Source organism: Bufo gargarizans, chromosome 6 (assembly GCF_014858855.1).
Source record: "Bufo gargarizans isolate SCDJY-AF-19 chromosome 6, ASM1485885v1, whole genome shotgun sequence".
NCBI lineage: Eukaryota > Metazoa > Chordata > Amphibia > Anura > Bufonidae > Bufo > Bufo gargarizans.
In genome coordinates this window covers 121,703,585-121,715,944 of record NC_058085.1, presented here as the reverse complement: position 1 = coordinate 121,715,944, position 12,360 = coordinate 121,703,585, and the positions used below count along the sequence as shown (strand labels likewise).

The 12,360-nt window shown below is 41.7% G+C and overlaps 1 protein-coding gene across 2 annotated transcripts in view; it reads right to left on the bottom strand.

Moving 5' to 3' along the window:
- The window catches only part of CASC3 (CASC3 exon junction complex subunit), a 37,650-nt gene that overhangs the window by 18,747 nt on the left and 6,543 nt on the right, over positions 1–12,360 (bottom strand). For both annotated transcript variants that reach the window (XM_044297223.1, XM_044297224.1), the window contains exons 2-3: positions 9,160–9,187; positions 8,359–8,396 (exon numbers count right to left, since the gene is read on the bottom strand). In XM_044297223.1, the coding sequence (XP_044153158.1) occupies positions 8,359–8,396; positions 9,160–9,187 (66 nt within the window). The remainder of the gene's footprint in view (positions 1–8,358; positions 8,397–9,159; positions 9,188–12,360) is intronic.

The following is a 12,360-nucleotide window of genomic DNA, read 5'->3' as shown; positions in this document are numbered from 1 at the left end:
GAGGTCACGCAGAGGGTTAAATATGTAACTAATTTAATATCAATAATAAAGGCATATAAACACCCATAAATCAAATCAATCCAATAAAATGAGATAGAATGAAATAAAAAAAGGATAACTCCACTGTAATATTTAGGTATTAGGTCTGTGACATTTACACTGCAATCGCCTAGTAGGGAGAAAATAACCATTTAAAACAATATGAAGAGTATAGAAAAGGAGCACAATATTTGTGTTATTTAGCTGCCAATGTAGATGCGCTATTAGTCTACATCAAATCTGTCTCTGTATAGTCACCATGTGGTATTGGTAGTATAGCCATCAGTTCAATATAGAACACTGCAGGATGGGTTCTTAATGTTACTTGTGGAGCAGATATAATATTACCACAGGGTGGCAGCACAGACCAGAACTGGGCACGTAGCGAGTCCTGTATCTCGACTCGCTCGGAATATCTTCAAAAAGTGTACACATATAGCCACAAGAGTGTGATGGCAAGTTCCATCAATTATCTCCGTATGTTCAACATGCTTAATCCCGGTCAATGGTAAAATATCGCTGCTCTGATCAATGCACTAATCAGGTATCCCCACTTCTACCGACCAACGGGGACGGTCAGAAATAATCTCTGCATGTATTTTTCAATACTTCCACTGCTAAGTCCATTTGGCAGATAGAATAATAGCAGGCCTGTGCTCACCGATGTTTAACAGTGGCGTCCCACTATACACGGGTGTGCTGGCCACTTACCTGTCCCAGCGTCCGCCCGGAGCTCTCGCTGTTGGTGAAGGCTGGATGCTTTGCCTGCAATTAGCGTCTCGCGTGTGTGTGTCGGCTGGGGTATATGGGTGCTGTATACTCTCTTTTACATCAGACGCGTTTTGAAGTCAATTTCCGACTTCTTCCTCAGTGGTCACCCGTTACCCCCCTGTTGCAGTCCTTTAATACCCTCACCGGGTTGAATAGAAAAAGTGAAATGGATCCCACATTCCGATATTTCATGACACCATAGAATTATTGTTGCGGTACCGTTGCGTTATAGTTGTTCACATTTTTTTTCATTAACGGAAATATAAATATAATGGGGGGTTCCATTCCCATATACATTTATTTCTCAATAACATGGAGATATGTGAAAATATATCATTCATTCAAAAGGGGTTTGAATATTGTGATAGAGTTCCCAGTGTGATAGAAAAAGTTTTATTTTTTTTCTGTACCCCCTATTCCAAATAATTAGATATCACTTCTCGTGTCAGTTATAATGGAATAGGATTCTCACTGGAATAGAGCAGAATAAAACGAGATAATCCATTCCTAGATTTACGCTATATGAAAAATACAGAAGATATAAAATAAAAATATAACAAAAAGCATGTATTAAAAAAATGTATATATGGAGAAACATAAGAAAAATACAAAGAAGAAAACACCAGATTATCATACTCATTGATTCCAAGGCATCTTTGTAAACATACATAATCGATATCAGAAATATTCCCAAAAAAAAAAAAAAAAAAAAAAGTGTATATCTGGAGAATGTAATATTTCTTGATTTATATCACTTCTTTCTTAGTAGGGTATTTAGAATACTGTATAATAGTAATCATAGTCATAATACTGCTAGAAGTATGGGGACGGAGGCCTTGCACCAAGGGGGGGGGGGGGGGGGGATCGGGTGCTGATAAAGCAGCCCAACACCCGATTCCCCGTCGGTTTTAAGGCAGCCGCCCGTGTTTACAGGAAAGCAAAAAGTTCCAGTTCAGCATTCTGGCCTTCCGGTAAAAGTATTAAACTCAAATATGTATTTTGACTCTAAACGGAACATTCTCATGATGCGATTGCCTCCTCTCTAGTGTGTATCAACTTTTTCAATTGCTGTAAAGATTAGGCCTTTTGGGTCTCGGTTATGATGTGTTTCGAGAGTGAGTGAGTGTTTTTCATAGCTTTTTTTATTCTCCTAAAGTTTTTTGTCCTGCCCACATATCGTCTTTTACGGGACATTCTCATGTTGCGATTGCCTCCTCTCCAGTGTATATCAACTTTTTCAATTGCTGTAAAGATAGGGCTTTTGGGTCTCGGTTAGGATGTGTTTTAAAGTGTTTCGAAAGTGAGTGTTTTTCATAGCCTTTTTTATTCTCCTTTTTAAAGTCCTTTGTCCTGCCCACATATGGTCTTTTACAGGACATTCTATGACGTAAATGACATTTGCACTAGTGCACGTAAGAGAATGTTTTATTTCGTGTTTGTAGGAATTATTTGTCGAACAGATCCTTTCGGTCTTTCTGGGAAAGGAGGTTGTCTTGCAGTTACTGCATTTATCGCACCTGTAAAGTCCGTTTAACTTTCACCAACCGTTCATAGAGTTTGTTTGTTTTCTATATGGTTTGATGGAGGAGCAATTTTTATACCCAAATTTGGGGCCTTCGTGTATACTATGTGGGGCTCAAGGGAAAATGTATGGATTTAATAACGTGTACTTTAGAATGTGATGCCAGTGTCATCTTTTTATTTTTTTTGTGCTGGACATCGAATGGTAAGATTATGCAGATACGACCTTCCTTTTTTTTTTTTATATTTGTCTTAGTTTTGACGTTTTTCTGTGTCAAAGAAAGTTTGTCTAAGGTCCTTGTCTTCACTAGGGAGGCTTCTATATTCTCTATAGGGTAGTTCTTTGTAATGATTCGTTGTTTCATTTGTTCAGCTGCACGTTCGAATTGTCCATTTTCCGTACAACTACGCTTTATACGTCGGAACTGACCTGCTGGAGTGTTAAGGAGCCATGTTGGCAAGTGACAACTGGAAAAAAAAAAAAAGGATATAACTTTCTTGCTGTAGGTTTTTGAAAAGTGCTGCATATTAATTTGTTGTCCACTTCATTGATCAGTATGTCCAGAAATTCTATCTGGAATTTATTTACAGTAGAAGTGAAACGTAAATTTACAGAATTCTTATTGATTTCCTCCAGAAATGATTCGAGTTCTACATCACCTTTCTTCCAAATGAAGACAATATCATCAATATACCGATGCCATAGTACCAGTTTTTTTTATACTTGTCAATTTTCCTAATAACATAACATTTCTTAAAAGGGTTTCCAGGATTTTAATACCGATTTCCTATCCTCTGGCTAGGTCATTAATATCTGATCTGTCCGTTTCAGAGTGGCCAACTATGGGAGCACAGGTTGCCTCCACTATGTGTGCATTCCATGCAGATCACACCCCGTTACACGACAGTTACCAGTGACATGCAGAAAGGACACAGATCACTTCTTCTCTGCATGCCTCCAGTTGTCACTTACCAACATGGCTCCTTAACACTCCAGCAGGTCAGTTCCAACGTATAAAGCGTAATGGTATGGAAAATGGACAATTCGAACATGAAGCTGAACAAATGAAATAACGATTAGTTACAAAGAACTACCCTATAGAGAACATAGAAGCCTCCCTAGTAAAGACAAGGACCTTAGACAAACTTTCTTTGAAAGTTGTCAAAACTAAAGACAAATATAAAAAAAAAAAAAAAAAAAGTCAGATCGTATCTGCATAATCTTACCATTCAATGACCAGCACAAAAAAAAAAAAAAAAAAAAAAAAAAAAAAAAAAAAAAAAAAAAAAAAAAACACGACACTGGCATCGCTTTCTAAAGTACAAGTTATTAAACCCATACATTTTCCCTTGAGCCCCACATAGTATACATGAAGGCCCCAAATTTGGGTATAAAAATTGCTCCTCCATCAAACCATATAGAAAACAAACAAACTCTATGAACGGTTGGTTAAAGTTAAACGGACTTTACAGGTGTGATAAATGCAGTAACTGCAAGACAACCTCCTTTCCCAGAAAGACCGAAAGGATCTGTTCGACAAATAAGTCCTACAAACATGAAATAAAACACTCTTACGTGCACTAGTGCAAATGTCATTTACGTCATAGAATGTCCTGTGGGCAGGACAAAGTTCTTTGTGGGCAGGACAAAGAACTTTAGGAGAATAAAAAAAAGCTATGAAAAACACTCACTCACTTTCGAAACACATCATAACCGAGACCCAAAAAGGCCTAATCTTTACAGCAATTGAAAAAGTTGATACACACTGGAGAGGAGGCAATCGCATCATGAGAATGTCCCATTTAGAGTCAAAATACATATTTGAGTTTAATACTTTTACCGGAAGGCCAGAATGCTGAACTGGAACTTTTTGCTTTCCTGTAAACACAGGGCGGCTGCCTTGATAGCAACGGAGAATCGGGTGTCAGGCTGCTTTATCAGCACCCGATCCCCCCATTGGTGCAAGGCCCCCATCCCCATACTTCTATCAATATTATGACTATGATTACTATTATACAGTATTCCAAATACCCTACTAAGAAAGAAGTGAATAAATCAAGAAATATTACATACTCCAGATATACACTCCCTCTTTTTTTCCGGGAATATTTCTGATATCGATAATGTATGTTTACAAAGATGCCTTGGAACCAATGAGTATGATAATCTGGTGTATTCTTCTTTGTATTTTTCTTTACATGTTTCTCCATATACATTTTTTTTTTTAATACATGCTTTTTGTCATATTTTTATTATATATATTCTGTAATTTATTATATATCTTCTGTATTTTTCATATAGCGTAAATCTAGGAATGGATTATCTCGTTTTATTCTACTCTATTCCAGTGAGAATCCTATTCCATTATAACTGACACGAGAAGTGATATCTAATTATTTGGAATAGGGGGTACAGAAAAAAAAAAAAAAAAAAAAATTTCTATCACACTGGGAACTCTATCACAATATTCGAACCCCTTTTGAATGAATGATATATTTTCACATATCTTCATGTTATTGAGAAATAAATGTATATGGGAATGGAACACCCATTATATTTATATTTCCGTTAATGAAAAAAATGTGAACAACTATAACGCAACGGTACCACAACAATAATTCTATGGTGTCATGAAATATCGGAATGTGGGATCCATTTCACTTTTTCTATTCAACCCGGTGAGGGTATTAAAGGACTGCAACAGGGGGGTAACGGGTGACCACTGAGGAAGAAGTCGGAAATTGACTTCAAAACGCGTCTGGTGTAAAAGAGAGGATACAGCACCCATATAACCCCACTCAGAAAGAATATATTGGGCATTGAAAGGGGAAGCGCTTTCATTAATCTTACCAAGTAACGATCTGTCCGCGAAGCAAAATACATGGAGCCGACACACACGCAAGACGCTAATTGCAGGCAAAGCATCCAGCCTTCACCAACAGCGAGAGCTCCAGGCGGACGCCGGGACAGATAAGTGGCCAGCACACCCGTGTATAGTGGGACGCCACTGTTAAACATCGGTGAGCACAGGCCTGCTATTATTCTATCTGCCAAATGGACTTAGCAGTGGAAGTATTGAAAAATACATGCAGAGATTATTTCTGACCGTCCCCGTTGGTCGGTAGAAGTGGGGATATCCGATTAGTGCATTGATCAGAGCAGCGATATTTTACCATTGACCGGGATTAAGCATGTTGAACATACGGAGATAATTGATGGAACTTACCATCACACTCTTGTGGCTATATGTGTACACTTTTTGAAGATATTCCAAGCGAGTCGAGATACAGGACTCGCTACGTGCCCAGTTCTGGTCTGTGCTGCCACCCTGTGGTAATATTATATCTGCTCCACAAGTAACATTAAGAACCCATCCTGCAGTGTTCTATATTGAACTGATGGCTATACTACCAATACCACATGGTGACTATACAGAGACAGATTTGATGTAGACTAATAGCGCATCTACATTGGCAGCTAAATAACACAAATATTGTGCTCCTTTTCTATACTCTTCATAGTGTTTTAAATGGTTATTTTCTCCCTACTAGGCGATTGCAGTGTAAATGTCACAGAACTAATACCTAAATATTACAGGGGAGTTATCCTTTTTTATTTCATTCCATCTCATTTTATTTTATTGGATTGCATTTGATTCATGGGTGTTTATATACCTTTATTATTGATATTAAATTAGTTACATATTTAACCCTCTGTGTGACCTCAGATTTAGAGTGCCGGTCTCTATATTAATACTTTCTGTACAAGTTTTTAATACTTGTCAATTTTCCTAATTAACATAACATTTCTTAAAAGGGTTTTCAGGATTTTAATACCGGTTTCCTATCCTCTGGATAGGTCATGAATATCTCATCAGCAAGTGTCTGTTTCAGGGGGGCCAACTATGGGAGCACAGGTGGCCTCCACTATGTGTGCATTTCATGCAGAGCACACCCTGTTACACGACAGTTACCAGTGACATGCAGAAAGGACACAGATCACTTCTTCTCTGCATGCCTCCAGGAGGCTTCCACCGGGACCTCTGTGACGTCATTACTGCATTGGGGAACAAAAAGCTCAGGGCTTTTTACGTGACAGATATTTGCTTCCCATTCCCTGGTAGAGTGAAGGACTAGACCAGGCGCGGCCAACCTGCGGCTCTCCAGCTGTTGTAAAACTACAACTCCCAGCCTGCTGTATGCTGATAGCTGTAGACTGTCCGGGCATGATCGGAGTTGTAGTTTTGCAACAGCTGGAGAGCCTCAGGTTGGCCATCCCTTGACTAGACTGTCAGTGTGAAAGCCCTATCCTGCTGGATCAAACAGTGTGACATGAAAGGAAGCACAGAAATAGCAGGCCCTTCTTGTGGTTGGAGAGGGCCAACTCTTCAGTGATTGTGATAGGGAAGCAGCCAATATAAATTGGTGGAAAGTGGGACGGAATCATAAGACCCCTGTTATACTGATAGGTGAGGATTCCGGAGGTGGGACGCTCACCTATCAGGCATTTATGGCACATCTGGAAATAACGGCTCTTCTGCTCTATAAAAGATCAGCTAAGACGTCAGTCATGTTTTATTTAAGAGGTTGGCCACTATATATTACTGGGAACAGCACAGTTGTGCAGCTAGTAATGGGCATTATTCAGCTGGTGCCAAAGTCTCATGATTTAAAGGGAACCTGTCAGCATGAAAAGGTAGTGTAATCTTCCAACAGCAGGAGCTGAACAGGTTCATATATAGTTTTATGGGGAAATATTAAGTATAACTTGTATTTTATTCATTTAAATTCCTGCTCATTCTGGGCTTTGCAGTCAAGGAGATGGTTCTTTCAGTGATTGACGGCCTTCCCTCAATGACTGTGTATACAGAGACAGCTGTCAATCACTGATAGGACCGCCTCCCGGACATCAAAGCCCAGAATAAGTAGGAATTTAAAGTGAACCTGTTACCTCAAAAATGCATCTACACCCGCCAGCAGTACCTCATAGTAGCCTGCAGCCTGATAATAATCTTATGTTTCATCCTGTTGACTGATGCTGCATAAGCTCAAAAAACGCTGTTTTATTCTCCATCAGCGCTATAGTGCTGGCCAGCTTAAAGTCAAGGGGGCAGGGACCTCCTTGCTTCAAGTCAAGGTAACCACTGCCCCTGACCGTCCCCTCTTGCCTGAGAGCGACAGCCTGCAGTTCGGCTGCGATTGCAAACGTTTTGCGCATGCGCGGTGCACCACTGAAACCCAGCTAACAGCGGCAGCAGGAGATGGGATCGTGCATGAGCACAGAGCGCACCGCGCATGTACAAGACTTTGGCAATCGCACCAGAACTGCAGGATGTCACTCTCAGGCAAGAGGGGACGGTCAGGGGCAGTGGTTACCTTGACTTGAAGCGAGGAGGTCGTTGCCCCCTTGACTTCAAGCTGACCGGCACTATAGCGCTGATGAAGAATAAAACTGCGTTTTTTGAGCTTATGCAGCATCGGTCAACAGGATGAAACATAAGATTATTATCAGGCTGCGGGCTACTATGAGGTACTGCTGGCGGGTGTAGATGCATTTTTGAGGTGACAGGTTCCCTTTAAATGAACAAAATACAAGGTTATACTGAATATTTCCCCATAAAACTATATATCAAGATGCTCAGCTCCTCCTGCTCTATAACATGCTGCCTGCAGATTGCACTGCATTTTGTGGTGACAGGTTCCCTTTAATATAAATAATTCATGTTAACATGCAGGTCTGCTCACCTGCTCCTGGGCGCTGCGCTCTGAAAATGGCTACTCATAGAGGGTCCCATCCATCTGCGGCCCTCCATTCACTTACACTGGGGATGGACAGGGAAACGAATGCATGCGCAGTCTGTCCCCCAGTGTAAAGCAATTGTTTATATAAAAAAAAAAATAGAACTGTGAATGCAGTTCTAAATAAGTGGAAGATAAAGAATAACCCTTTCAGTGGACATTCCCTTTAATTGTAAACTGGTGTGTTTGCATCCCCTCCCATAGCACGCAGACACCGCAGATACTCACTTCTGACTCCTCAGCACTCTCGTAGTCCGTCAGCACAGCTGTAAGACAAGGAGACACTTCTATAAGTATGTATAGGTAACGACGACAAACACCAGAGCACATTTAAAGTCACTATGGGGTTTAGCTTGTCCCAATCCTTGTTGCTAATGGCGGGTTGAGACTAAACCGAAATGCAGCTGCAGGGCTTGCTGGGAGAAATGCCAAGCTCTACTACACAAAGAGGCAATCACATGAGATAAATGAACTCTTGTTCAGTCATGCAGTCACTGGCGGATTCATGAGCCCCGCAGTGAGCCAAAGAGAAAAGTGGAGCAAAAAAACTAAGCCAAAATTAAAGCTAAAGCAAACCCGACAACCTCTTTTATAAGTTCAATGAAACAGGTCACAAAGGTTAGGGGTGATCCCACCTCTGTGAACCCATTACAGAGAATAAGGGGCTAAAACGAATCCCCAATCTGCGCAGGAGTACAGGATCAGCAGACAAGCAATTTAAAAGGGTTGGCCCACGAACACCATTGATCATGAGATTAGTGGTCCAGGTCTCCCGTGTGACGTATGCTAGCTCCCTTTACTGTCAATGGGACTGACAGATTGAGCCATGTGGTGCGCTTAACAGTCCTGGAGTAAATGGAGCAGTGCATGCACACTACCGCTTTATTCAGTCATGATCAGGGGAGATTCCTGCGTTCATTTATTTATCTCCTATCCTGTGGTGATCAATATTTGTGGGCCAACCCCTTTAAGCATATATAGTGCTATTATGAAAACAGGTTATACTGGCAACTTGTGACAGACACTCACCATCTCCTTCTATACCGTCCTCACTCTCCTGCAGAGAAAAAGAACATCATGATTAACAGAAGTTATCATCAATAGTTTACATCTATCCTGTAAAGAATTATTAAAGCAGAAGTAACAATGCAACAAGTCACAGCAACAATGCAGAACCACCCCTTTAATTCCGGAAGTAGCAAGAGTCACTGACCTCCACCGATGCCATCCCCCCTTAAAGGGGTTCTCCGGGAATTAAGAAAACGAAAATACTTAATTATTTCTTCATTATAAATATATTCCCAAATATCTTTAATTCGGTATAATGACTCATTTTGTCTAGGAAGCAAACAGGGGACTCCAGTCAAGGTGTAAGAACATCAAGGATAAATCAAGAGAAAAAGGTAGATTTGCAACTTAAAAAAATCGTAAAACCCCTTTAGGCTATGGCTACTTGTGGACATAAGACCACAATGTCGTGCCCAAACATCAACTGATATACAAGTAAGGCTACTTTCACACCTGCGTTAGGTGTGGATCCGTCTGGTATCTGCACAGATGGATCCGCACCTATATTGCAAACGATTGTATCCGTTCAGAACGGATCCGTTTGTTCTTCATAATGCAAACAGATCCGTCCTGACATACTTTGAAAGTCAATGGGGGGGGCGGTTCCGTTTTCAATTGCACCATTATTGTGTCTTTGAAAACGGATCCACCTCCATTGACTTACATTGTAAGTCAGGACGGATCCGTTTGGCTCCGCATCGCCAGGCGGACACCAAAACGCTGCAAGCTGCGTTTTGGTGTTCGCTCCAGAGTGGAATGGAGGCGGAACGGAGCCAAAATGATGGATTCTGAACGGATCCTTATCCATTCAGAATGCATTAGGGCTGAACTGATCCGTTTTGAACCGTTTGTGAGATCCCTGAAACGGATCTCACAAATGGAATTCAAAACGCCAGTGCGAAAGTAGCCTTAGGGTTCATTCACACGTCCGTAGTGTATTGCGGATCCGCAATACACCCAGCCGGCACCCCCATAGAAATGCCTATTCTTGTCTGCGGACAAGAATCGGACATGCTCCATTTTCTTGCGAGCTGCGGACCGGAAGCGCGCTCCGGAAATGCGAGTGTGGAGAGCACATAGTTTTAAAGGGGTTTTCCTCTGGATAGGTCATCAGTATATAATTGGTGGTGTTCTGACACCTGGGACAACCCCACCGATCAGCTGTTTGAGAAGGCACCGGAGCTCCTGTGAGGACCGCAACCTTCGCCATGATCACCAAGCACAGTGTGTATAGTGGCTGTCCTTGGTATTGTGCTCCACCCCACTCACTTCTTTGGGGCTACGTGAACGACGAAAGACTTGGGAAAAGCCGCGGAGCTCACAGGAGTGCTGCTGCCTTCTGAAACAGCTGATCAGCAGGTGTCCCGGGTTTTGGACCCCCACCAGTCAGATACTGATGGCCTATCATGAGAATAGGTCATCAGTATCAAAATCTCGGAAAATTCTTTTAAGTCTACAAAGTTAAAAAGGACCTTTTATGTGTTTTTTTTTTTTTTTTTAAGTTTAGATAACCTAATTTTGTCTTACCGGAAAATACCTTTCCAGGAGTCCGACATGACAGCACACATGAAGGATGTCCTTTATATCTCTAAGGCCTGGTTCACACCTGAGCGTTTTACAGCGCGTTCTTAAGGGCATGATTCTCACGAACACGCTGTAAAACGCCCTACGCCCAAAGAAGTACAGGAGCTTCCTTGTGGTGTATTGTCACACGTTCGCACCCATACACTTCAAAGGGAACGCAGCAAAACCTTGTGTGCACGTAGGTTATCGTACATGGCCCAAACTGTCCTCTTTGCTGTCGGTTCGCAATCACAGGATGGACCCAGAACCGTCACCTGCTCAGTCTTTCTCCTCAAACGCATTATATACGCTGCTGCAACTATTGCTGCAGTTCGTCATCGTTTGCAGAGATCCATGGTTTGACAGACTGCAACCAACACACTCTCCTCTGTACATAAACACAGGAAAGGGTGATGGTGCTCCGCAGGAAGTCTCTTTAATTGGACACCTCATTGTAGACATGGCTATTTTTCATTGGACGCCTCTGTGGTCAATCGCAAGAACTGCTCGCGTTTCCCTATTTCCAAAAACGCACTGTAATACGCCCCTAAAACGTCCGACTAAAACGCGCTTATCAAATACGCTCAAGTGTGAACCAGGCCTAAAAAGGGACAGGAAGCACAGACAGGTTAAAAGCCCCTCCCTCCCCTCCAATGCCACTGTTCTAAATCATGACATCTGTCAAATAACAGACTACATGTAAGAAACCAATTCCCAAGTAAACAATATATACATATCTACAGTAAGGGGGGACAAATGGGGTGCTGTCATGTCGGACTCCTGGAAGGTATCTACTGGTAAGACTAAATTATGTTTTCTAGGACGTCCTCCATGACAGCCCACATGAAGCAATACCAGATAACTATTTTTAGGGAGGGGACTACTGCCTGTAAGACTGTACGTCCAAAGGAAATGTCTGTCTTAGAAGAGAGGTCTAATCTATTATGCCTACAAAAGGTTTGAAAACTAGACCAGGTAGCTGGCCTCCAAATTTGTTCCACCAAAGCGTAAGCTCTTTCTGCCCAAGAAGCCGACATTGATCGGGTAGAATGGGCTGTGACCCTGAATGGGCAAGATCTGTTCTAGGAAGAATATGCTTGCTGAATTGTTGATTTAATCCACCTTGCAATAGCGGACTTTGAAGCTTGCTTCCCTTTGTTCTTCCCCGCAAGTTGTACAAATAGGGCTGAATCCTTCCTGAAGGGGCGAGTGGCTTCTAGATGGCGTATTACCGCCCAACGAAAGTCCAGAGAATGAAAAAGCTGTTCTTTCACATTCCTTGGGTCAGTACAAAAAGAGGGTAGAACAATTTTGTGGTTACTATAAAAAGGTAGAGACAACCTTTGGTATAAAAGTCGGGTCTAACGTTAAGATAATTCTGTCGTCCAGGATTCTCATATATGGTTCCTTTGAAGAAAAGGCTAAAATTTCACCCACTCTTCTTGCTGTTGTTATGACCACAAGAAATACTATTTTAAAAGAGCATTTTAATCTGACAGCCAACGGTTCAAATAGAGATTGACATAGTTCTTCTAAGACAAGCGACAAGTCCCAAGGAGGGACCGACTTTATAACCGGAGGCCAGATCCTAGGGATAGC